At 40.2% G+C, this 25,080-nt stretch overlaps 1 protein-coding gene across 1 annotated transcript; it reads left to right on the top strand.

Annotated features, from left to right (window-relative positions):
* The first annotated feature begins 572 nt into the window (after window positions 1–572).
* On the top strand, window positions 573–24,824 carry kcnj5 (potassium inwardly rectifying channel subfamily J member 5). The gene is made up of 4 exons (XM_079354528.1): window positions 573–1,273; window positions 9,484–9,566; window positions 11,617–12,490; window positions 21,221–24,824. Exons 2-4 carry the CDS (start codon window positions 9,504–9,506, stop codon window positions 21,604–21,606), a joined length of 1,323 nt encoding a protein of 440 aa, XP_079210654.1. The 5' UTR covers window positions 573–1,273; window positions 9,484–9,503; the 3' UTR covers window positions 21,607–24,824.
* The last annotated feature ends 256 nt before the right edge of the window (window positions 24,825–25,080 follow it).

Raw genomic sequence — 25,080 nt, 5'->3', positions numbered from 1 at the left:
TCCCAAACTCAATGCAGGAAGTACATGAAGAGGCTTGGTGGTGATAGCGGCTTCTGTCGCTCCTCCCCCACTTATCATCATCTCCATATCGCTTTCCCTCGTTGCTCTCAGTCTCATTACTCCTCCTCTGTTATGTCAAGACAACATTCAATTTTCTCTATGCATAACTACATCTCAATGTCAAGCATCCATCTGTCAGTCTATACTGTATGTCCTATCATTGGGCAACCTTTTTTTTATCCTTAGTGGAAACAGATACAGATCAACATTTTTAAGTATTAGGCATAAAATGAGCCTGGGCTCTCCAGCTCTGCTGCTAAGCTGTGAATGTATTTTACATTTGAACCAGTGCTTAAAAGCTTGATGCTAATTTGGCCAAGCTGAGGCCAATTCACTTTCAGTATATTCTATCACGTTGCTGTTGAAATAAAAAATGAATTTACCAAAAGTAACACCAGTTTGCAATCTACCTTTCCACTGAAAAGACAGCTCCTCCTCTTTATTCTCTCTCTCTCTTTTTCAGATGTTCTGTGTATCCTGCTCTTTTTTGTCTCACTCTGTGGGTCTCTCACTAAGACTCTTTTCTCTACATTCACTTTATATCTCTCTCAAATCCTCAGGGCTTTTTTCTCAACTGCAGTTTTAGCGATTGATTGTACCACACTCCTCTTCACCATCACTCTCTCCCCCAACACGCACACGCAAAACTCAGCTCTCCCACTGCACTTGACTTTTCTACACGTCTTTCTCTGCAGCACCAAGAAGGGAGCCATGTGGTGGATGTATACACACAAACACACATACATACAAGGATGTTAGGCTCTTTGCAAATAGGCAGAAACACACACTTTTATAAAAAGGTAAATCCTGAGAGACAATAGGACCAATCGCTGTGTGGAAGCGAGATGAGAGGAGCATTCAAGAGAGAGCGCACGCATATTTACATCCTCTCCATCTCTTCTCGCACCCACTCTGATTGTGCTGCTCTCTCTCTCTCTCTCTCCCTCCTCCTCTTCTTCCTTCTCCAGATACACACACACACACATACACACACACACACACACATACAAACACACATGTACAGACAGACCCCCTCTCACACAGGACTAGATAGAGAGCGGTGAAGAGCAGAAGGAGCTGGTTGGCAGGAGAGAGGCAGGAGGGCTGTTGTTGATTTAACAAAGCCAGGAAAGGAGTGCGCAGTCCTGGGGAGAGGAGCAGCTGTGAAATGCCTGGAAGGGAGCCTGCCAGCTACTCCTGCAGAGACCTGAAGGTAAGCCTTGTGCACCGCTGATGGGGGAGAAAAAAAAGCAGAGATGGAGACAGAGAGGGCAACGCAAAAAGAGGAAGAGGGTTTTAAAGCCACTGATGCATGGTACGACCGAGGCTCCATGTACGAGCTGCCTCCTCTAGATTTTTCTGTGGATGGCATCGCATGCTGTGATTGCATTAGTTGTTCCACATTAGTGCCACAAAGCCCACCTTGGGGGGGGGGGGGGTGCATTATGTGAAGAGAGATTTAAAGAAAGTGTGAGAGTCAGACAGCTGGTGTTGAGGTTAGATAGCGAGAGGAGATGTGAGACAATGCAAGTGCAGGAGGACAGCAAAAGGGAAAGTGATGGTGGGAAAAGTAGCTGGATTACCCTCCTCCATCAGTTACAGCCTTTATCACCACATCTTGCCTTCTTCGCCCTCTGTCACCGCAGAGAAACATAGATCATCACCATGCATTTAATCACTCCCATGGCGGGGGCAGGGTGATCAAAAAACGCAGCTGATATCTCTGACGCAAGCATAGAAAAGCCTGTCCACACTCCCTCTGCTGATACTCATGTGCTGCGCTGTATACTTCTCTTAGTGCAATGCAGGAGTTTTACGAGTGCAGCACGAGCAACACTGGCGTCAATGTGCTAAGTGTAGGTGCATGTGTGTGGAGGATGGGGATCTTGTACCTGTCAGTTCGAACACGTTTTAATGCGTTCAATAAAAGCAGGAGATAAAGCAGAGAAAGTGGGGTAGTGATAGCTGCATGCAGTCTTTTCATGAATATTGTAGGCTACACCAGAAACAATGAGAGGAAATCATTTATATTGATTCCATGAAACACTCTCCCTGAGCTGAGGATTAGGGCTGCTATAGCTTTAATGTGTGATAAACACCACTATTTTCTGTAGCTGCACTTGAGTGCACACGGCTGGACACGCATCTCAAGAGTTGTTGCTGTAAAACTTTGATGAGAATGCAGTGGGCTAAGACATCACATTAATCGAGCAGAGATTCCCCAAAGCTCCTGCCCTTCCTGGTTTTATCTCATCAGGGAATGTCAAGACAGCAAGTGGACTCAATCATCATTCTTTTATGTCTCTTTTCTGGCACACGGGAGGAATAATTAGTGCAAACCATCTCTGCTCTCATTAGCAGCCATGTTTTTGCACATGGCACATTCGTAACCCGAACTCATCGGAGGAAAAAGAAAAGGAAAGCCAACTCTGACAACAATTGCCTAATTCCTGCTTTAAAACCTGCCCATTTGCTCCACTTGAGGCTACCTTTTCCTTCGTAATCCATTATGAATCTGCTCACAGCTGGTTGAACCGTTATTGGCTATTTGAAGAGCGTAGGGGGAAGTGCGAACTGCTTAGATATAATGCGTTTTGATGGATGGCCTTTTGACCTTATTATCAGCACTACCACTGTAGCTGAAACTCAACGCTGCGTACCTTGTTCTCGACTCCGGCTCCATTATTATCCCTGTCCTGATCTCACTTACAAGTGGACATAAGAGGCCAAAGGGCAGATGTTATTCCCAGCTGGATCTTTGGGGACTCTCAAAAGAGAAGTCACTGTGAATAATTAATCTGATGTGTTTATTTAGTCAAGAATGTGCGTCTCTCGGGGACGTATGGAAGGCTCTGTTTTTCAAGCAGATCCAAATTCTCTAATACCGCAGAGGCGCATTTGTGTCAAGAGCTTAGCCAGGCGTGAAGATCTTTTTTTTTTCTGTATTTAGCGCTCTCAAAATTGTGTGAGTATGTCAAAGCTCACTATTTTATCTGGGGCTGTTGATAGGCCTACATGAAGATTCCTTATTTATGCCTCACTATGGAATTAATTGCCTTTTATATATTCTTCAGTTCTAGTTTGTACTCTTCTCTTGTTAAAACATTTCTGGGTTCATGATTTAATATGCAGAGCTCTCCACTTTGTGAGCCGCATATGAATACAATCCAGCCTCTTTGTATTTGTATGGAACACATGAGCAGCAAAACACAAAAAAAATCCAACAATCTTATTATCCCCCAAAGCAAATCACTCTGTTTATGTCCTCATAAATCTGCAACCAATGCAAATCAACCCTATGTGTTTACCGTACTTGAGAGTGTCAACAAAGATGGTTTATGGTAAGACCCACTCACTGATTCAGAAATGACTTCACAATGCATGTGTTTTTACAACAGTCCTGTCACACATAATGTTGATACAGTGCACAGAGCTGCTGCTTCAGCCTACATGCAGCATAAACACACCTTCGCCCTCTGTTTGGCAAAGAGATGACTGGCTCTGAGATCATTTCTTTGTTCTCTATTTGTCCAGCACATTTATACTTACATAAATGGACACATAAGAGTGAATTGGACATGCAATCCTCTGATATGGATAAAACACAAGAGCAGGAATGACATGTGCTGACATCATGAACTTTTTTATGTAGCTGCTGCCTGTAAATGACTGCAGTTTTTTTAGGGTTTGCACCACCCATCTTATTGGAAAGGGAAAAAATAATAATAATAATAAAAAAATATACACATATAGTATATGTATACTTCATATGTATTCTTATATATATATATATGCAGACACACACACACACACACACACACACACACACACACATATTGAATGTACGAAAGGTTACTGGTTACGATAGAATAAAAAAAGTGTAATCTGTAACAGATTGCTTTCTATTTACAGTAAAAATGCCTACAAGAATTCATTGCATGCTTGCACCTGCTCTTATCTATCAAGAGCATTCAGGTCATGTAGTGGAATGAATTGAATTTTGAGAGTTTTTCTAGCTCCTGGCATAGCCACTGGGGCTAAACTAGTCTTTATCTAAAGTTATTTTAACAAAGGGGGATCCCACTATTCATGAAGAACCCTTTGTCCAGACCATGGCACAGATATAGTCTCAAACTGACAACATTCAGGTCAGGTAAGTTTAGCATAATCACAGGAAGGTTCATGTTAATTGGCTGCAGGATTTCTGCATGCATTCATTGCATGTACTTAAAGTAAGTAAATATCTCACATCACATATGGGAGGGGAATTTCATATGGTTTGGAAATAATTTAAAAAGAAAATGGCAGAAAACTGCCATTTTGGTTAGCAACGTGCCTTCTGTCAGAGGTATCAGCTGCATTTTTGATCACCCTGTCCCCGCCAAGCGAGCAATTAAATGCATGGTGATGATCTATGTTTCTAAGAAGAAGGCAAGCCTTACAATATTGTTATAATTGTATATTAATAATTGCTGAGCCATTTTCGACATCGTCTCGCCTCACAGTTTACACCGCTAAAACTCAGTGGCATCTGTCAGCAACAGGAGTTTAAGCTCATCACGAAAGGACACCTTGTCAGCCAGAGCACTGAGCAAAGGGTGCATTACTCAGCTGCTTTGCCAAACAAGCTGTTCTGAGGATTTTTAATATGCAACTGTAGGGCTGTAATCTCATTTTGTCCTGATTTGGCATGTGATGGCTAAAGAGAAGGAGGCTCCTCGAAGGGACAAGCACGGGGACACACTGAAGCATGTCAGGAATTCCAATCAAGACAATTTGACCTTTGGCTCCTCCAACATTCGCCATGCGCTGCCTGGCTCTGCAGCCCCGCCCCACCCTGCTCACTGCCTCCCAATCTTCCCCGTCCTATCCTCCCGTGCTCTTCTGTCCTTTACAGTGAGGTGAAGCAGAGGATTAATGAACCACAGGCAGTGAAGAAGTTTGATGAAGAGGATTTATACAAATTGATCTGATTTACATACTTTGTTCATTTTCTAATTAATGTGAAAAAATAATGGATATTATCCTGAACATATACCACTATGCTCCACCATTACAATACATCCTCTCATTCCAATTCAGTCTTTTGCTTAGCAATCCTTGCCTTCTGAAACAGCACTTGGAAGAAAAGATCCTTTGATTTTTAAGCCCTGTTTCAAAGTGCAGACCTGACAGAAATGCCTTGAAAGAAAAAGAGACAGGGTGTTGCAGCCGTGCTTTGACACTCACATTCTATATTTGTGTCACATCTTCCAGGCAAGGACAGTGGTTGAAGAGGGTGCTGTTTGGCTTCATTGGGTGTTGTGCCTTTAATCCAATCCAGGCTCCACTCGACAGTAATGTACTCATCTTAGTGGAGGAGCAAAGCACATCTGAAAAATGCAGCAACATTATTATTTAATAGCTGCAATGGCTATTCTTGATGTGAAAAACTGTACTATCTTTTCTAAGAATTTGTGAACAAAGCGTGTACGGGTGGGACATATCATTAAGGAAATAGCTTCTCCAGAGTGAGTCGAACGTCTCTGTGCAGCAGTGTCACTCCAGAGAAGGTCATCCATGAGAAGGACACAACTGGATACACTCAGCTCACTATCGGCATGATGGCTATATGGGAGGTAGGGAGGGAGGGATGGTATGAAGAGTGTGTGTGTGTGTGTGTGTGTGTGTGTGTATTTGTGTGTAATTGTGTGTTTGCTGGGCCTGGAGCCAAATGAGCTGGGGACGTTTTTAGTCATTTGACCTGCCTGACCTCAAAGTGTCATAAGTGAGCAGAGATAGGGATGAAGCCATGTTATTTTATGGGCCAATCTTAGCCTGAGACATAATCATGTGGCATGGTAACCATGACTCTTTGCTCTCACTCAAGGGGAAGAGTGAAGGAGGATAGGAGATCAGTGGAAGAGAAAGTTCGAGAGATTCCGAAGCTGAGAAACAGAGACAGCCGATAAGATGAAACAACTTTGCCAGAGTAGATATTTATCAGATGCAGTGATCGGACAAATATAGCTGCTGTTCTTATCTCTGCTGCAACCTTTTTTTCTTTTGCGTCTTCTTCTTTCTCTCCGCCTTCCTTTAAGTTTGCCGATTTGTTTCTGATGTCAGCAGTGTATTTGATGAACTGACAAAAAAACTGCAAGCTATGACCTCGAAATCTATGGATGAGCGCCCACTTATAGTCAGATTTGTATTATAAACTAAGGAATATTGCTGAGTTTGCAACATCTTGCTGCCATTTGTAACCCTGCCATGCTCAGAAACATAAGCAGTATTGTGAGGTCAGAAGGAAGGGAGGGTTACTGAAAAACATACAAGTTATAAATATCTACATATAAGTGCTTATTAGATTTTATTCCCAAAAAGTGAAAAATGTCATTAAACCAAACTTGCACCCAACAGCTGCATTCTGCATCTGCAAAACAAGCACGTCTATGCAAATTCAAGGAAAAAGTTTTTGTCCACAGGCTAGAACAAAATAAATTGATTACCTACATAAAATGGGAAATTAATAACAAAAAGTTATTTACATAATGAAACCGTTTGCAATTTTGTTGATCAAGTGAGAACAATAATTTTTACGGCGATGTCAAATGGGTTTTTTTGGACTTGTGATTATTATTGATTTAAAAGAAACATATGCTCAGCTGTGAGCCAGTTTTAACCTTAAGTACTGAAAGTTTCTGAAGTTCTGCAAATGAAGAAAATCAAATCATTGAGCAAGTGCCATTCAGTTCACTATAGGCCCTTGGGGGAAATTATAGTGCTTGCCACAGGTTGGAAAAGAAAAAGCCAATTTTTGCTGTGCTCTGTGCACATTATTGTTCTCAATGTGTAATGTCAGCAAATAAGAAAATATATGTCCGGCAGATATCCCTTAGGAGGCAAGTTCCCATTTTACTAGTACCCTTTTGCTTTATGCCCAACAGATGAGTGGTCTTGTTATCAGGACACAAACACAATTCAGCCAAAGCTTCCTGTCACTCTGCTGCTAACAAGATAAATGCTTGTTACCCTCTTAAAGCACCAAGATAAAACACCCAAGCTGGTATCTAGTTCCAACACCTCTCATATGGGCTTGTTGAGTCTGCTGCGGCATACAGACAACACAATCACAGCCTCGCTGAAAATACACAAAGGTCTGGAGTTCACAAATCACCAGGGAGCCATGTTTAATTCATGAGAGAACCTAAAATGAGTCAGAAAGCGAGACCTTGTATCATCTCTAATGTATTCAGCTAGGTTTTTCAGAAGCTTTGTGTGTGTCCCGCGCCTCTGCTGTCCGTCTGTCTGTCTTTTCCCTGCTCAGATGCCTGTCACGTCACTCTGCCCTTTGCTTTGGACCGTCAATGTCAACACCACATTCCTGTGTGGATCTGACTTGTGACGTGGTCCCCTCACTCCTCCTCCAAGCGCGCCTTTTTGCATTCCCTCTCCTCACTTGTCAGCGATCAAATATAGAGTAAGATCAAGGACAGATGACAAAGAAATGTCAGCTCTAGTTAAGGTCAGGAACAAGCAACATAAGTAATCGTGTTTTTTTTAGCATCATTAGTCACAAGACCCTGTTCATCCACAGTTCTTTGGTCAAATTAAAAGTACTTGATTTTCAAACACCACCCAAGGGCTCTGTAACTTAATTGCCTCTTGTGGAGCTCCAAAGGTGTTGTAAGATTGTTGCTAAAGTTAGGATTTTATCTGAGGCTCCACCCTTACACACACACAGACACTCCCACAGTATGCAGCTGCTGTTTTTATATCCCTCATTATTCAGGACACATTGAAAGTGTTCCTTTTCTCCTCCTGTCACTTTGTACCTAAGATAACAGATGTTTAAAAATACCAGTTTCGGCATACAACTCAAGCAGAGAAAAACTCTTTAACATCACATCACACTGTCAAGCACATCACCTCCGGACTGCTCCAGTGAAGCTAAAAACAGCCACAAAGATAATGCATCCACTTCTTTTGTATGAGATTGTATTTAAAGTAAAAGAGGCAATTGGATTTCCGTTGGGAGCATTTATTTGTCTGTCTGCAGCTGATTGAGAAAGCAATCCCTGCATCTGATTGGAAACATGGAGGAACTGCGAGTGATTAGTGAATCTTCAGTGAGAAGACAGTGTGTGTCAGTATGGGTGTTCATGTGGGCACGTGTAGTGAAAGCAAGTGGTCATGCTAGCACTAATGAGCCTGTTCTTAGAAAAAATGACACTGGGAAAAACACTGCAGCTGAGCTAGCTTCATTGTCCATGCACACAGTGGGCACTGCGTCATCCCCCCATGTGATGTTAACAGTTAATCCTTTATTATTCTAATGAGAGTGAAAAAACTGACAGGCTGATATTCCAACATGCATGTGTGAATTTCTTAATTCAGTTTCATCAGTTTGTAGGCAAGCTGCAAATTCATTTACAGGTCATTGATTGAGCGTAATGGCAACAGGATCCATTGCAGTGTTGTACCGTTTTGTACCATGCCCAAGTAGACATTTGCTAATTAGCAATTAGCATAAAAGCTGACTGTAATGTCATTAGTTTTGAGGCTCAGTCCTCACTAACTGAACAAACTGTCATTCCTTGAAGCATGTTGCTAGCAAAGTGAAAAAGTGTCCAATATATTTTCAGAAATTATGTTAAGGTAATTTATGGTAAATTTACAAGTGAAATCACCATTACTGTCAACACAGTGAACACACTTTTAGCTTAAGACTGAAAGTATAAAAGTAGGATTGATGATTTTTGGCAATGCTGTCTTTCATCAACCTTAATCAATGTAAGAGTGTTATGCCTTAACTACCATTCATTTTTCATGAACATGACTTAATAGAAAGCTGATGATATTTTCATTGTGGGATGTTTTTAATAAATAACAGAAACATCAGTGTAAATGCTAATTTATTTCAGTAATACAATTTTTGAGATTAAATTTTTACTATGAACTACGATAACCTAACCTAATTATTAGTTGTTTCAACCTTAAATGAAACACTAGATACAACGTTACTATTTGAAATGACAAGTAGGCGCACCATTCCGTCTTCATGAACGGTATCTGTGAGCTCTCTGTGGCTTTCTGTTGGTTCTAATTATACCAACTGCCTACTATTGACATATTGATAAATTAAAGTAGTTTAAATGACAGGTAGACAATAATGTCCCCCATGGGGCTGCACTATACACCAACAGTACATTGTTAGTATAGAAGTAATGTATGCACTGCTCAAAAAGGAAACGTAATTTAAATGTCTTGCTTGAAAGGCCACTCTGAAACAACTTTCATACGACTCTCAGCTTTGTACCTTTGACACTTACTCAATGGCTATTGGTAGATTTAATTTTGGTGATCAATGAATTTGCTTCTGAACATATTACGATGTAAAATATCTGAAATTCAACAGACTATTATCCTTTCTATATCTTACAGGTGTTGAGCTTCAGCTGAGGATGGCAGGAGACTCTCGAGTCCTCATGGACCACAACATGGAGATAGGAGTCACACCTGCACAGGTACACAGACACTTCTGGTTAAAGCTGCACTGATTACCACTTAACCTTGCCACAGCTATCTGAAAGAGGGAGAAGTGAGAGAGACAATGTAAGAGATGGATGGGAGGGTCATGGAGGTTGACTGAGATATAAAAGGAAGACTTTAGAGGGTATGGGGGGAAGGAAGGTTTATATAGAAGGAGCTATATCTGCAAAATAAAACAATAGAGCTTTAGAGAACATTGTTGCTGAAAAGAAGATGAACAGATTATGTCGTCACAGAGTGCAACTATACATGTATCTCTGGTTGCCAAGGATGTATTGTTCCGGTTACAGGTGAATTAGAGAGAGAAGAAAAAAGACAACCCAATAAATGATGTTTGGCTTGCACTGGTGATCTGATTCCCCAGCTGATTATTGTACAACTTATACTGTCTACCCAAGCGCATGCAAAAGCTTAATGAGAGAAAACGCCCAGCGCCTGTACCGCCACACGGTGAGAACTAATGAATTTGGTTATCGACCATCATCCCCACAGACAACATTGACTAAAAAAGGACAGCTTCGTCTATCACTCAATTAACCACATCTGAAATGACAAAGTCTCTTTTGACTGTTGTCTTTCAAAAAGGCTCGTAGTGGTTGTAGTAGTAAAACAAAAAATACTACATTTGTAGAAATTGTCAGAGTGAAGGTTCACTTTACGAAATACTGGCCTGACTTTGTTCTGGTTAAAAAAAATTTCTCAATATCCCTGAGCCCAACTTGTTGTAATAAGGGAGCCTGCTGACATTTAGTGAGTGCAATGTCATCATGCCACTAATTGTGATGTCAGTCAATAAGTATTGTCTTTCAATTCCTCTTTGTCAAAATGTCCCTTACACAGGGATCACTCAAATCAATATCTGAAAACTCAATACTGCACATGCAGGCCTGACTGGCTGTACTAGCAAAGGAAAGGGATGATAAAACACCTGACATCTCAAGGAATACAATTGAAGGCACTGCAAGGATATTGTAGTGCCTAAGATTATTTCTTTTTCCAGCTGAACCGTAAGAGTGATCAGCTTTCTGATAGAGGAGAAGAGCAGTCAGTGTAGCCATGATAGAACGTTACTTTTCCAGTGATTTGAGCATGACTCTGGAGAGAGATGGATCACAGGTGTCCGATTAGCAGTGAGATTCATAGGACACGAGCGGTGTTTTGTTTCCCCGACACAATGCATTTCGATTATCCACTGAGATTGGAAGGTGTCAGGGTGCTGCCTATGTGTCCTTTGAGAGGTGCCTGACGACTGTCTTCCTGTGTTTGTCCCTTTCTGCTGTATCAAAGCACGTTTCATAGAAAAGTAACTTAATAAATTCTGTGGAGCCCCTGCAGTGATAGATTTCCGAGCTTTGCAGTAGTCATTGTTTTTCATAAATCTAAATGTTTAAAACATGCAATGCCTGTTTGTGCATGATATGGGTTTTTATATAACACAGACAGTGCGTGTGCCCAGGCATATGCCACTCTTTTTAAGGATGCCATAAGGGTCTTTTGGGAAAAGATGGAAGATCTGTTCCTATCCAGGCCTGCCAAAGTCCCAGAGGGTGTGAGGGGAGGGAACACAGGGGACAGGGAGGGAGGCAGGGCACAGCTGTGGGGACAGATCGCCTGGCTGGAGTCGCGCCAGCACAGACAAAGACCTGGGCGCCCTTGTGTTCTTGTTGTGTCCTTACGCTCTCTTTCTTCCTCTATATAAATGTGCATTCACTGACACCTACAATGTCACAGTAGAGATGCACAGAGCAGCGACTTTATTACAGCTCTTAATTGTATTTCCTCCCTGCCAGCTGCACACATGCAGTGCGATTCTGCAAGGGCTGAAAGAAAATCTCATTAAAAAGGTTAACACCTACAGTACATCATCTGGTGCAAACCCAATACAAATTTAGAGAAAAAGGAATATGAAAATAAATTTGAGTGGCTATTGCAGAATACACGTGGAGAAACAATTGACTGTTTTTGATTCCTTTCTTCATCCCTTAACTTTGCTTCTCTGTCTTTTTATCTTTCTCGTCCACATAGGTGAAGAAGCTTCCTAAACACTTAAGGGAGGCTCAGATCTCAACAGAGCGAACTCACTTGATTTCTGACCCAGCAAAGAAACCACGTCAGCGATACGTCCAGAAGGACGGCAAGTGCAATGTTCATCACGGAAATGTGCAAGAGACCTACCGTTACCTCAGTGACTTGTTCACCACGCTGGTGGACCTACGGTGGCGTCTTAGTCTCTTCATATTCACCTTGGTGTATATAGTCAACTGGCTTTTCTTTGGCTTTCTGTGGTGGCTGATAGCGCTCATCCGTGGGGATCTTCTGCATGCTGATGAGGAGGGCTGGACCCCCTGCGTGGAGAATCTGAACAGTTTTGTGTCAGCCTTCCTCTTCTCCATTGAAACCGAGACCACCATCGGGTATGGTTATCGTGTAATCACAGAAAAATGTCCTGAAGGTATTATACTACTTTTGGTGCAGGCCATTTTGGGTTCCATTGTGAATGCAATGATGGTGGGCTGCATGTTTGTCAAGATCTCCCAGCCAAAGAACCGTGCCGAGACCCTGATGTTCTCGCACAAAGCTGTCATATCAGTGCGAGACAACAAGATGTGCCTGATGTTTCGAGTGGGGGACCTGAGGAACTCTCACATTGTGGAAGCATCGATCAGAGCTAAACTGATCCGCTCGCAGCAGACCAAGGAGGGGGAGTTCATCCCACTCAACCAGACTGACATAAACATCGGCTTTGACACAGGAGATGACCGGCTGTTCCTGGTTTCCCCACTTATCATCTCTCACGAAATCAATGAGAAGAGCCCTTTCTGGGAGATGACAATGGCTCAAATGGAGAAGGAGGAGTTTGAGATTGTGGTGATCCTTGAAGGCATGGTGGAGGCAACAGGTATGAACTGCATGGGGATGATCAAGGCAGGAAATAATGAGAATGTGAAAGGTGGGTCGAGGGAGGCAGACATTAATGAAATGTTTCAGGCAGGAAGTGGCTGAGTGGGAGGGATAGAAAGATGTCTAAATGGATGGAAAGAGAGGGGAGGTTGAAAAGGAGAGATACACTGCTTCAAAGGAAGAGGCAGAAATGAATACCTGTAAGTGCTGCTGATTGCAAAAGACAATACTGTAATGGATGGAGAGACACAGAGACTAACATTACTCAACAATAAGCTGCCTAAGTGATACATAAATAAGATTAATGCATTTTCTTTTTGAGTTAGTAGGCTGCAGGTTTCGAGGAGTCTACTGTCCTCTACTAGGGTCTGGCACATGGTCTGAGCCAAAAGTAACCAGGGCCAGAAATTCCCTTCTAACAACTGTCTATACCGAATTTTAAACTACAGATTAATTTAGATTGTATCAAATAGGCATCAATACATGAATGATAAATTCTTATTTAATGTCTCAGAGAGCAGGAATAGAGTGGGCGGCTGTGTCTCAGGTTGGTAGAGTCAGTCACCTTCAAATTGTGCCAAGGACATGACAAAATAACAGCTGTAATGAATTTACTTTTTTTTTTTATCAAAACTGAAAATGAACTGAAAAAACATTCTCAAACAGTAGAGGTGAAATTTATCAACATGTATAAACCCATTCCAAATGTCACTGTCTTCAATTGCCGGTCGTCTGTTGCACATGGTTGATTTATTCCTAATAATGGAGATCTCATTGGACAGTATCCCTTACTCACAGTAAATCCTCATAACAAGCATCTGTAACTGTTCTTTATTGTTTTAACATGAATCACCACAACAGCACACAAGATGCACAAAATGCTCATTGCAAACAGACAGAGGGGCAGTGATCAGAGTTTTCCTTCATGTTATGTCCATGCTCTGACACCTTCACCCCCAAATCAATGTCATACACTGATCACTGTTATATTTGCCTCCTGATGTAGTGAGATCAGATCAGTGGCCTCTTGTACAGTAAGTCTTGCTGCCATAATCTCAGTGAATAAAATAGCAGCTCAGGTGCTTTAAATATCTTCCCTCCTTGGATTTGCACTTTGAGCTCAGTTGGTTGGAATTAACAGATTCTAATTTTTTTTTTTTTTTTTTCAGATTCTTATGTTACGTTCTTTTTGTGATTGCATGTGTAGCTCTGTGTCAAGGAACCATCTGACCGCTGTATGACTTCAGTTCTGCTACTTAAGTGCACCATATATTATTCATCCTGCAGTTTCACCTTTTTACTGTTTCGAAGAAAACCCCTGTGTCTAAGGTGCTTGTCTCTGAGAGAAGCTGGTCACATGCGGTGGGAACACTGGCAGTGACTCATGACAGTGTTAAGGTCCCCATTGAACTCCATCACTACAGTCCCATTTAAAAATAATAGAGACATGTCTTGTACATTTTCAGTGTCAAAATTCCCTCAAACCACTACACAGTGAAATGTCAAATCTAAGACGAAGTAAGTACTGGGTCATACAAAATTCACCTTTTAAATGTATTCAAATGAGATGTGCAATCTAATTTAGATTAATTTCAAGACACTCAGCATGAAAATTGTGCTTGTCCCAGTGCCAGATTTATTTTTTACTTATTACCAGCAATGCAGGCCTTATCTTTGGCTTTTTATCAGATGTTTTTCTGGACTTGTCAGCTGAATGTGGCTTAAGCGTAGTGAAATACTTTTTATAAGAAATGAGATACATTTGCCTATATCTGAGTTTTTGAAATTCATTTTCCTTTGTCAAATTTAACTCAGAACAACCTCAATGTGCCTCATTTTCAATGTGCTCTGGGTCGTTTTATGAAAAGTCATCCAACTTTAGGCTAAAACAATGACTTTTAGGGTGGTTTAACTGCTGTCAAATGTCAAAACGGTTCAAATCAGACCCGAACAGTATGTCAGGGTTAAAGTGGGGCAGACAATAGAAAGCAGATATATCAGTACAGCCCTGCAAATGTTGTCATTCCCACATTTCTTCTGTTGCTACTTCAAGGTTATGTCTTTGATATTGTTTATTTCAAAATGAATGAAGTGTAGCTACCCACACTGCTGGTCTGTGTTTTGGGTAAAGGCCAAGTGGCCCTGAAAAGTGCTCCGGGCTGGTTATTTTTACGAGGCAGACGTGACCAGGTGTTTCTGTAAAGTTCCACAAAGCTTCTGTTTTTTTGAGCATGAAACTGGATACAAGACTGCAAAAGGACACGGGGCATCTCCCACAAAACAATTAGGTTATGATAAACAAGGGATTTTAGGATTCAAAGATGGCTAACAGCTAGCGATTAATATTTTTAATAGGAATTTTCTGTATCCAGCAGTATAATAATTTGTTTAAAATCTTATTTAAATCCACTACTTTTAAATTGTCCAAATTTAAGATGTGTTGATTATTATTTTGCATCTATAAATGGCACACACTGATTGAGCTTTGAATATTGTACACACAATTTTGTGTTCTGACTCTTTAATGCGATCAGGCAAAGCTTTTGATGCATCGGAAAATTTATGCTCTATTTCATTTTAGATTTTCTTTCCCTTCAAAGCACTAGTCGTCATCATGCTTCCTCCTGGCACTGCTGGATACTTGACTCAGGCATTAAAATCACCTTTCGCTTCAATTGCAAAGACCATGCAGGCGTCCTGCAGGGGTCTAGGCTGTCACAGTACATGACTGCAAGGCCAATCTGACCGTCCATGAGCGGGACCCCAGACCCGACACATAAGAATGGAGTATATTTTCATTTGTTGCCTCACAGTATATCGCCACTGTCAGTCTTATTGGTTCTAAGGATAATTATGAATCAGTCTCTGATACAATTATTATTAATATACTTGTATCTCTGTTAGTTGGGCTATTCTTCAGTCATTGGACACATCATCATTAATAAAAAAATACAAGTAAGAAATGCAGGTGCATATTCATAATGTTTAAAATGTATCATAAGTTATTTTTTCTATATTGTTAATTGTCAAAGAAATCATGTTTTGCCTGCACAATTATGTGCTATTTTTCTATTTTTATTCCTTAATTTCACCACATTTTTCCAAATGTGATTTTCATGAATCTTTACGGTGCACAGCAATAATGCAGTAAATAAAATCATTATTATTTGTCAGTTATTGTGGAACTGTTCAAACAGTTTACTTACATGATGCTCTTAACAAATCGTGATTACAGTGTGGGTTATTGTAATGTTTGTGGTACTTGTTCTGTAGTGCCGAAGGCTCAGTCATGTACTGTACGTCAGTGTTGCCAACACATGCAATGTTTTTATTACTCATGTGTCACCAAGGACATCAGGTTTAAGTTTGCTCTGTTTCTGTTTTTAATCTTTCTAAGAATTATCCAAGAATTTAGTGTCAGCAGTTCTAGCTCCACCTATTGTCAGAGAAAGTTGCAGTAGTGATGAGAAACAAGAATTGTATACACCTTTAAAGCGGGCGGTTATACATCACATATGTGCAGTCATGGCAAAAAATCAGCAGCCAGTGAAACAAGACAAGACTTCACACAAAAATGTTGTCACTATAAAATGAGTCCAAGCACTGAGTAAAAGTGTGGGTTTGTCTTTTTTTAATTTGCTATCCACAGACAATGGTATAGGCTCCTAAATTCTGACTCATCAAGGCAATATGTAAGGTGTTACCATTAAGAAGTTGAGCCTGCAGAATAGTCATTCATAAAAAATGAAAAAACACTTGCTTTGTAACAAATCATCAGCATCTTGGTTCAAGAAACATAAATGAGTCAACCTTGAGATGCTGCTGTGCAGCCTACATAGCTTAGTCAGCACAGTCCATGTAAACAGAGTCTTGAGGGAAAAAGCCGTAAAGCAAGTGCAAACTATGACTAATGTGAAGAACACATGAACATGACCTCGTCAAACGAAATCACACATCAGTTTCTCTTTTCATTCGGGTTATAAGCTTCTAAACATAGCAGTCTTTAACGCTGTATGTTTTTTTAAAACCAGTTATCTGTAACAATTAATCAGTACTATACAATATTGTATGGATATGGTAGAATGCAAAATGCTGGAAAAAAAGTGTTTACGGCTGGACAGCTCAACACTGAGGTGAAAAAGGAAAATGGTGTGAATAGATCGGATGAACCTTCAGTATCAGTTTAGTTCAGTCCAGGAAGCTAAAGTGAAGTATAGAGTAGAAGCCCCAATCAGGTGGTCATCAGGGCATGGCGATAGAGGGGATGGAAAAGGGGAATGGACAAAGTTGAACAGTCTTCCTGCGTCATATTCTAAGCTCCATTTGACGTAAAAGCTCTGACATTATTAATTACTGCACAAATACAACAGAGACTTAGGAGTGGCACGAAAAACGTTTCCCCCGGGCAAATTTTGTGTCTGAGTCTACAGGTGGAAACTGCGTTGGAGGTAATAAGCCCTTATGAGGTGTTACATGAGACGCAGCAGCAACAGAGGGCAATTATGACAGCAGAAGCATGTGACTGCAGCAGTTAATCTGCAATGTCATCATGGCATTTTGACATATCAAAAATGGTCAATTAAAGGGAGAACCAATAATATTATTGATGGCTTTTTTTATTGTGTTTTCCATTAAGCTTGCACGCACAATGCCATGACCTTGTAGCAGACAGAAAATGAAAAGGGACAGCCTTTTTAAGATGCTTGTGTTTGAAATGTCAAACTGCCTGTTGTGAGAAAAATCTGTCAGTCAGAATGGTGACAATGTTTCTCTTTTCCTTCATACATGAAAACGTTAAAAGATCATGCTGGTGTTTTTTTGATGGCACTATCTGTTTAGCGCATTTGAGTTCTTACTGCTCTGCTTCTTAGGTGACGCTAAGCTGTGTGTGCTTTTAAAATGCTGTGGAAATCCCCAGCTGCAGCTTGTGTGATGTGAAGAAGCGACCAACTTCTTATCATCCCTTGCAAGACGCCCTTGTTTGCTTATTGCTTGGGTTTTGTCTTTTGTCACCCTTGTCTAAAAGAGAACTGTAGCTGAACACAATGATATTGTTGATGTCAGCAATTACAATGGCGAACGTGACTCTAAGGTTATTTGTACTCGTTTGGCATATTTTCGAAAGAAAACAATCTGGGGCGTCGGATAGCGGTAAAGTCGCATGAACCATGTATGTAGTAATCATCATCACAGTGGCTGTTGGTTGAAATCTAAACACAGCCCTTTGCTGCACGTTATCCCTCACTCTATCCTCCCAACATTTGCAGACTAATGAAGGCAAAAACAATTACCGGTACTCAAAAAAACGTTGGTAATGTTGTAGTCAAGACCACACTAATAAAGACTAAGGCTGTGTCTCAAATCACTCCCTATTCACTATAATGAGCATGGTCATACCCTGTAGTCCACTCAATGTATCCCACAATGCATTGTGAAAAGTAGTGTACACACGATGGTCACAATCTGAGTAATATATACCATCCTGCGTTGTAATTTTTGAGCAAAGAGTGACATTTGACTCTGCATTGCCTTTGCTGTCAGACGGACGAGAGGAGCGACCAGCGTGAACACAGAAACACATTAAAGTCTTTTTTTTTTTTTTAGCATTTTGACAGGAATATTTGATCTGTTTTAATAAAGAGTCAAAGATCGTCAGTGTTTGTAACAGTGGTTTTTCCTAATGATGATGACAGAATAGAGAACAGTCCGTGAGGCTTAATTTAGTTTTAGTTTGAAAATATGTTTAATTACATGTAAAATTCTACATTTTATATGTTTGTAATTTATAATTTGTAAATGGTTTGTGAAAATCATGCCGTTATCTACCGTTATTATTGATCCTCAGCCGTTGTTATGCCTCACCTTTTTGTTTTGCAACAATGATGACGTCACTGTTAGTAGTCGGCGAGTAAGTGAGTAATGTCTGAAATGTTTTTTTTAAATTTTGCTGAATACGATATATGAACACGATATAGTCCACTGTGTTAAACTCACTATATAGGGAGTAGGGAATGAGAGTGATATCGGACACAGCCCAGGACATCCCTGTGACCAGAGTGCTCGGAGGCAGAGCGAGACCAAGACCATAAATATTACTGAAAAATCCTCATCTTTTGTACAGGGGCAAATACAACCTCAAATGTTATAAATGTAACAAAACCCAAAATGTAATAACTGACTGATAATGTAACAAAATTCTAAGGGCCCAAAATGTAGTCACTTTTTGCCCAATATGTAACAAGGTGTTACATTATTAGGAGAAAAATATTTTGCCTGCCCCATTACTGTACAAAATGTAGGACCTGCTCTGCATTTCAGTGTGCTGTACCTATGTACTGCTTTGAAGATTTGTACATTTAAAATTTGAGTGTATACTTCGAGACATCTGTTGTGATTACAGAAAATTGAATCCTACCCTCTGCTTCTAACTGCTAAGTCTTAAAGCATTACAGTCAAGTGTCTCTTGCACACACAAGATCCTGCAGCAGACATTTTCAGACAAGTGTGTAAAAACATGAAAAAGACTAGAGCCAAGAACTTGTCAGCACAGGGGAGAAATTACCACACAATCTCTGCAACTGTTCAGACTGAAAAATAGAAAGTATATCTTCAGTCTGTAGAATCCCTAACGACTTGCCTCCTCAAACTGCATGTGTGATTCAAATCGAGTGGCAGATGGGAGTTGTTCTTATTTGCTCATATTTTGTGAACTGATCCAGTCTCTTAAAAACTGGCAGTTATTTTTTTGTAAATCCCTCCTGATATAAAATCCTAATCACAACAATAAAGCAATGTGTGTTAAGAGCCTCAGTCATCCTGATTGTACAGCATCTCCAGCTATTAAGTAATAAAACGCCAGAATCTTAAATTAAGACAATGATTAAAAATAATATCAGTGGGTGCATTATCTTTTGAAAACTAATTGGAAAAAGGTTCCTCACACCACTAGCTGTATTAATATTTGAACCAGACATACCAACAGAAATGACTGGGCCCCTGAGAGATCCTGGGAATAGGCAATATTTAAGTCTGCTATTTAAACCAATACGATACCATACAATACTCTAAGATACATTACGGTACAATTCCACGCCACATGATATGATATGACTCAACACTATATGCTTAATTGTACCCTTCTGCAGCAAATCACAGGCAAGAACACACACACCTTAACTGCCAAGCAAAATATGGAAATTGGGCCATTCATTTCTAGGAACTGTGACAGAAAAGGTGCAAATGCCACTTTTACCCCACTGACGTGAGATACCATATCAGTTTGAAATCTGCATCTATTTAAAGCCTGTTTTTAACTGCTGATGTAAGGCATTCAGAAACCGTTTATTATGTAACCATGTATCACAGACTGATCCCCTTATGAACTGAAAATATGATCATGAAAGGAGTTGTGATCATTTCAAGAGTCGAAACATGCTGCACATTTTGTGAACCTGTGATACAGTAGACTAAAGCAGTGAGCAAGGCATGTAAAGCAACGGAAATGTACACCTGGTGTCATATAGAGAAGGTTTGGATCTGGATAAGACAGTATTTATACAAGTCTATTAGTTTATAACCCACTTAAGATTATGTCTGCATTGTAATAAGGAATTGTAAATCAAAGATTTGTTTTGAGGCCAACATGAACATTGTGTTATTGGACAGTTGGCATGTTTTTCATTCGCGTCCACTTTGACTGCCATAGACTGTGACTCTGCAGCCACACTTAAAGTATATATTAGGGTTTTTTTTCAGTTGTTGTTTCAGATCAGTTGTGTCTCCTTTCAGATTCTGTGCCTATTTCCATCTTTTAGTAACTTACTTAAGTTGGCCGCTGTTTTTTCATCCGTGTGCTCAATCATTTTGTCTATCTTAACTTTTTCTTCTTCAACTCTCTGATTTTTATATCTTGGCCTGTACTGCTGTATGAATTTCTTTTTAGTCTTTTCTCAAGTAAAATATTCTCCTTCTCCCTTCTGAATGTCTAAACATATTTCTCATTATGAGACTCTGTTGGGATCAAATGTAAATAAAGGCTCTTTTGGCATTATATTTTCAAAACTAGACACGATGATAGCGTTGAAAGTACTGGCAGTAATGATAGAAACAGACAGTCAACTTGCTGGTGGTCTGCTTTGTGTTTGGGTCCTGTAGGTCTATAGCATACTTAATTATGTGGCCTGTTTGGCTGTTGGGACAAATCCTTTTCAAGCCTTTTGTTTTTTCTACATGCTGTGTTACTAAAAATGCTTCCTGTGGCACATCATTGATGTTATTAGTTACACCTTTGATATATCTGCTGCCATTCAAAGCGTTGCTAAAATTAGACGTGTACAGGGCTTCAAAATGTGTCTCTCCCACTATCAGCGCTGAAGCATTGGGAAGCCAAATGAGCCTGTTTTTGTGGTTGCTTATGGAAAGAAAGCTTATAGAAACTTTCATCAAGCAATTCTTTTTTTTTTTTAAACGTGAGCATGGTATTCATTTATGTAACTACTTCAGAAAAACAAGCTTTATTTAAAGTCACGTTCCTGAAATTATTGCTTTCACAAACAGGATGTAGGTTTACAGGAAACAGTGCAGGCCTTTGCCCTTTCTGTGTGCAGTTGCTATAACTATGAATAATTGACTGATTCTGTCTCATTTTTTTCCCTTACACCTTCCTTCATCTGTGTGTGTTTGTGTGTGTATGTGCGTGTGGATGTACGTCCATCAATACCTGTGACAGGGATGACATGTCAAGCACGAAGTTCCTACCTGGATACCGAGGTGCTTTGGGGCTACCGCTTCACACCGGTTCTCTCCCTTGAGAAAGGCTTCTACGAGGTTGACTACAACAACTTCCACGATATCTACGAGACCAACACCCCTACATGCAGCGCCAAGGATCTAGCTGCGAAGCTTCGGGAGGGGCCACTATTGCCTCAGCTCTCGCTTCTCAGCCCTGAGCCCAAAATGCATACTTTTGATCCCTTAGACCACCTGGCCCAACCGGACCCACTGAGTCCGGACGACGACAAGGACGAGAGAGATTTAGGGGGTGACAGAGGAGAAACCAATGGCTCAGCTGCTGCTTTAGAGGAACCACCCTTTGTTGATGGACTGCCTGACTGACCTAACTGACGGCTGCATCACTTTAAACCCTCAGAGAGAATTAACTGGAGGACAGGACAGTATAATGCTTCATTTAGCCGATGGCCAGCTTGTTCCATTGCAATGCCTGGAGATGCAAGAAATCGGTCTCCAGACCCCCGACTCATGCAATACTCCTCTACTAGAGTGTCAATCTATAGCATAGATTGGTTTTGTAGACACGTAACAACAAGTATACAGGCACACACGTACAATATCTATATAAAGTCGGTGGTTCAGATTGTCTTTTTTATTATCGCAATGACCACTTACTGCTATAACAGCTCGAGTTGTATTATGTAAATTTGAGTTGAAACTGGTAGCCATAACAGAGTACCGTGGGCTTATTATGGATACTCTAATACTCTCATTTTAGATTGTGTTGATTCACCCACATTTGATAAGTCTCAAAATTCAGCTTATGTGTCTGACAGCAGCTCTGCGTGGTAATTGAACCTTGTAATTGATCTGCTTTTTTTTATGTGGGGGCTCGTTATTATACTTTCTCTTTCAGTGTTATTATTCCGTGTCAGAAACCCCTTTCGCCTTTAGTTTGCATCAACAAAATTATAGGCAATTGCTCTGTACGAGGCAATGTGTACTGAGGACAACAAATCAAAATTAGTTTTCTTTTTTCAGACCTTCCTAATGCTTGTTGTTTATGCCTTCATTGTTCGTGTCTGGTTGTCTCCCCAAAATACTCGGAGCCGTGGCCCAAAAGAAACCAGTTGGTACCTCATTTTATACTCATTTTCAGGGTTGACATTTACGATTTGAACTACACAAAGGGTTGTTTGCAACTGACTCAGTAATATCTTTGTCAGTTCAAAATTGAATTCCCTTTCCATCTCAGCAGCTAAAACATTAATTCCAAGCCCTGTACTTGGTCTGTAAAGCACAATCTCCCAAGAGGTGTCTCCACTCTGACCTTACCACCCACCCCATAGCCAACGCTACTGACTGATGCATGTCAGTCCTAGTTAAAAGGGACATTCAAATGTAGATTCAAATATTTATATGAAATATTTATGCTTAACTGCTCTTTGAAAGATGTTCCAGATTTTTTATATACCACGCACATGAATATTTCAAATGCTCCACAAGCCAAATTAAATATGTATCATTTTATATTTGTTCACGTTTTGTTCATAATATTTGCAAAGGTAATCAACCTTGACATTTTTAAGTCACATTAGAATTTGAATCTACTGATGAAAAACGCAGCATTTTCTGTCTTATCCCTTAGCAATGTGTGTTTGCTTTGTAACCATTTGTTCTGAACTTCATGCTGATCTTCCCCCCTTATCATTTGAAACACACACACATCAATATGCACTTTGGCCCAGTTCCTCTTCTTGCCCCTGGCCCTTGTTTTCACTCTTTTAGAAGTGGACACATTTCTAGGAACTGATAAAGCCTATATTTATTTTTTTTTAAAAGTTACTTTGAATTACATGCCTGCATGAATCATTCCCCGTCTCATTGCTGAGTAGGTTTATGACAGTATGAAATACAGGGTATTTTTTAGGCATGCAAATTATGAGATTTATACTATATATTATCAAATAATGTATTAATATTCAATTATCTTTTGTTGAAAAAATGAATTACCTAATACTTTGAAATATCCCATTCCCACTTTATTTACAGATGCTTGTCCAATCGATGTGTTTTCTTTTCACTGTGACATTTTCACATCTTCTGTATTCCATTTACTAAACAATACGTTTGTCTGGAGAGAGAGATCATCTTTCATTACTGTTCTGTGTGTTCTCATGGGAATAAACATAATATGGCCGAAAGGGGACATTTTTCTTGTAAAGACAACATGTGCATAAAGATTCAGCATTTGTGCTCAATAATTTTATTCGTAACATTTAACCTTTGGTTACCTGTTAAATAAAAATAAGAAGCAATGTCTTACACAGGAGCTTTCTGAAAAGTGGATTAGCTGTGTATTGAATCATGAAAGGGAAACTTAAGCAACCTCTAATTATCAGCTCACCACAATCTTGCCTTGCACCGAGGCTCGAGGCAAAAAAAGCTGCTTCATGCATGGAGTGGAAACAAATAGGTAGGATAACATCAAGAACCTTGTCGCACCCCCTTTTCTATTTCTCAGTTGCATGTAATCGATTAAAACTGCCCCATGAAACAATGGAACATCTAGAGATACGTCTCTGTTGTACCCAAAGCTTCCTTGTACTGTAGTCGACCAGTACTTGTCCAAATTCATAAAGGACCAGTCTTGTGGATAAACATGACAGTGGCTGGAGTCTTCAAGACTTGAACAGCATCCCTGAGTCAGCTTTGTGTGAAAACAAACTGCAATCACACAAACCCTGCACACACACACACACACACACACGCACTCACACAGAGAGACACAATCACAAAACACAGTTGCCAGACTGAATAAGGCTCCCACAGCTTTTAACTAGCCACAGAGAAAACAGTGCAAAAGTCACAGGGGTAATCACTTTATCCCACGTCCACAGAACACAACCAGTCGTAAAAATGAAACTTGATGTTAGATTTTGTGGCCGCTGTGTCAGAGAATCACTGAATCACAGCAATATGCTGTCAAGGCTATTCTTGTCCGAGCTATTAAATTTGGAGGCTGGATCGTCAGCAAGCTGACAGTCCCTGATTCAAATCTGAATAATGTACGATGATGAATATAATGCATCCATTGAATGGGGCATTGAAATAGGTACGAAGCAGGTGCATGTGGGTGAGCATGTGTGTGAGTGAGAGAGAGAGAGAGAAATAATCAGTCATCACAATTGAAGCCAAAAGCACACAGTTACTCCCACAATTACACAACAAAACAAAGAGTTATCCAATAATGCTTTAACCAAGTTAGATGGGCTCGGTTCACAATGAGGAAATGATGAAGGCAAAATTAAAAAAGGGAAAAAATTAAATTGCTAAAGTGGATGAATGGCAACACACCAACAAAATAACTAGCTATTGTTCTTTCTGTTCCACGGCTAGCTAATACCCTTTCTTCCCCTTTAAATAATTCATGTATGTGACGAGGAAGGAAGCACATAGGCCATTAACAGCTGTGTAGACAGAATAAAACATCCTGCTCAAGAAAGAGAATTAAAGTACCAGGGAAAATGGCAAGAGGGAGGGATATTACTGGTACAACACATCAGTGCACTGTCCATGTTCTTCTTCTTTTCTCTTCAAATCCTCTTTTATTTTTCTTCAAAACAAGCTGACCCCATCAGGCAAACAATCACACAGGCGAACATCACAAATAGACATCATGAATGTTGATAGAACTCTTAAGAATCTTCGTTAAATTTCCTCGATACAATTTTTTCTCAATATTTTTCCCCATTAGGCTCAACATGAAAAGACAAGTAAGCACATGGAACCCTATTGTCCCCGTTAGGCAACCATGTTCCCCTGCTCTAATTATGTCTTATTAGGCATTCAAAGATC

The sequence above is a fragment of the Symphodus melops genome, assembly GCF_947650265.1.
Source record: "Symphodus melops genome assembly, chromosome: 10".
NCBI classification, from domain to species: Eukaryota; Metazoa; Chordata; class Actinopteri; order Labriformes; family Labridae; genus Symphodus; species Symphodus melops.
The sequence above is the reverse complement of the archived record's forward strand: the minus strand, read 5'-3'. Positions and strand labels throughout refer to the sequence as shown.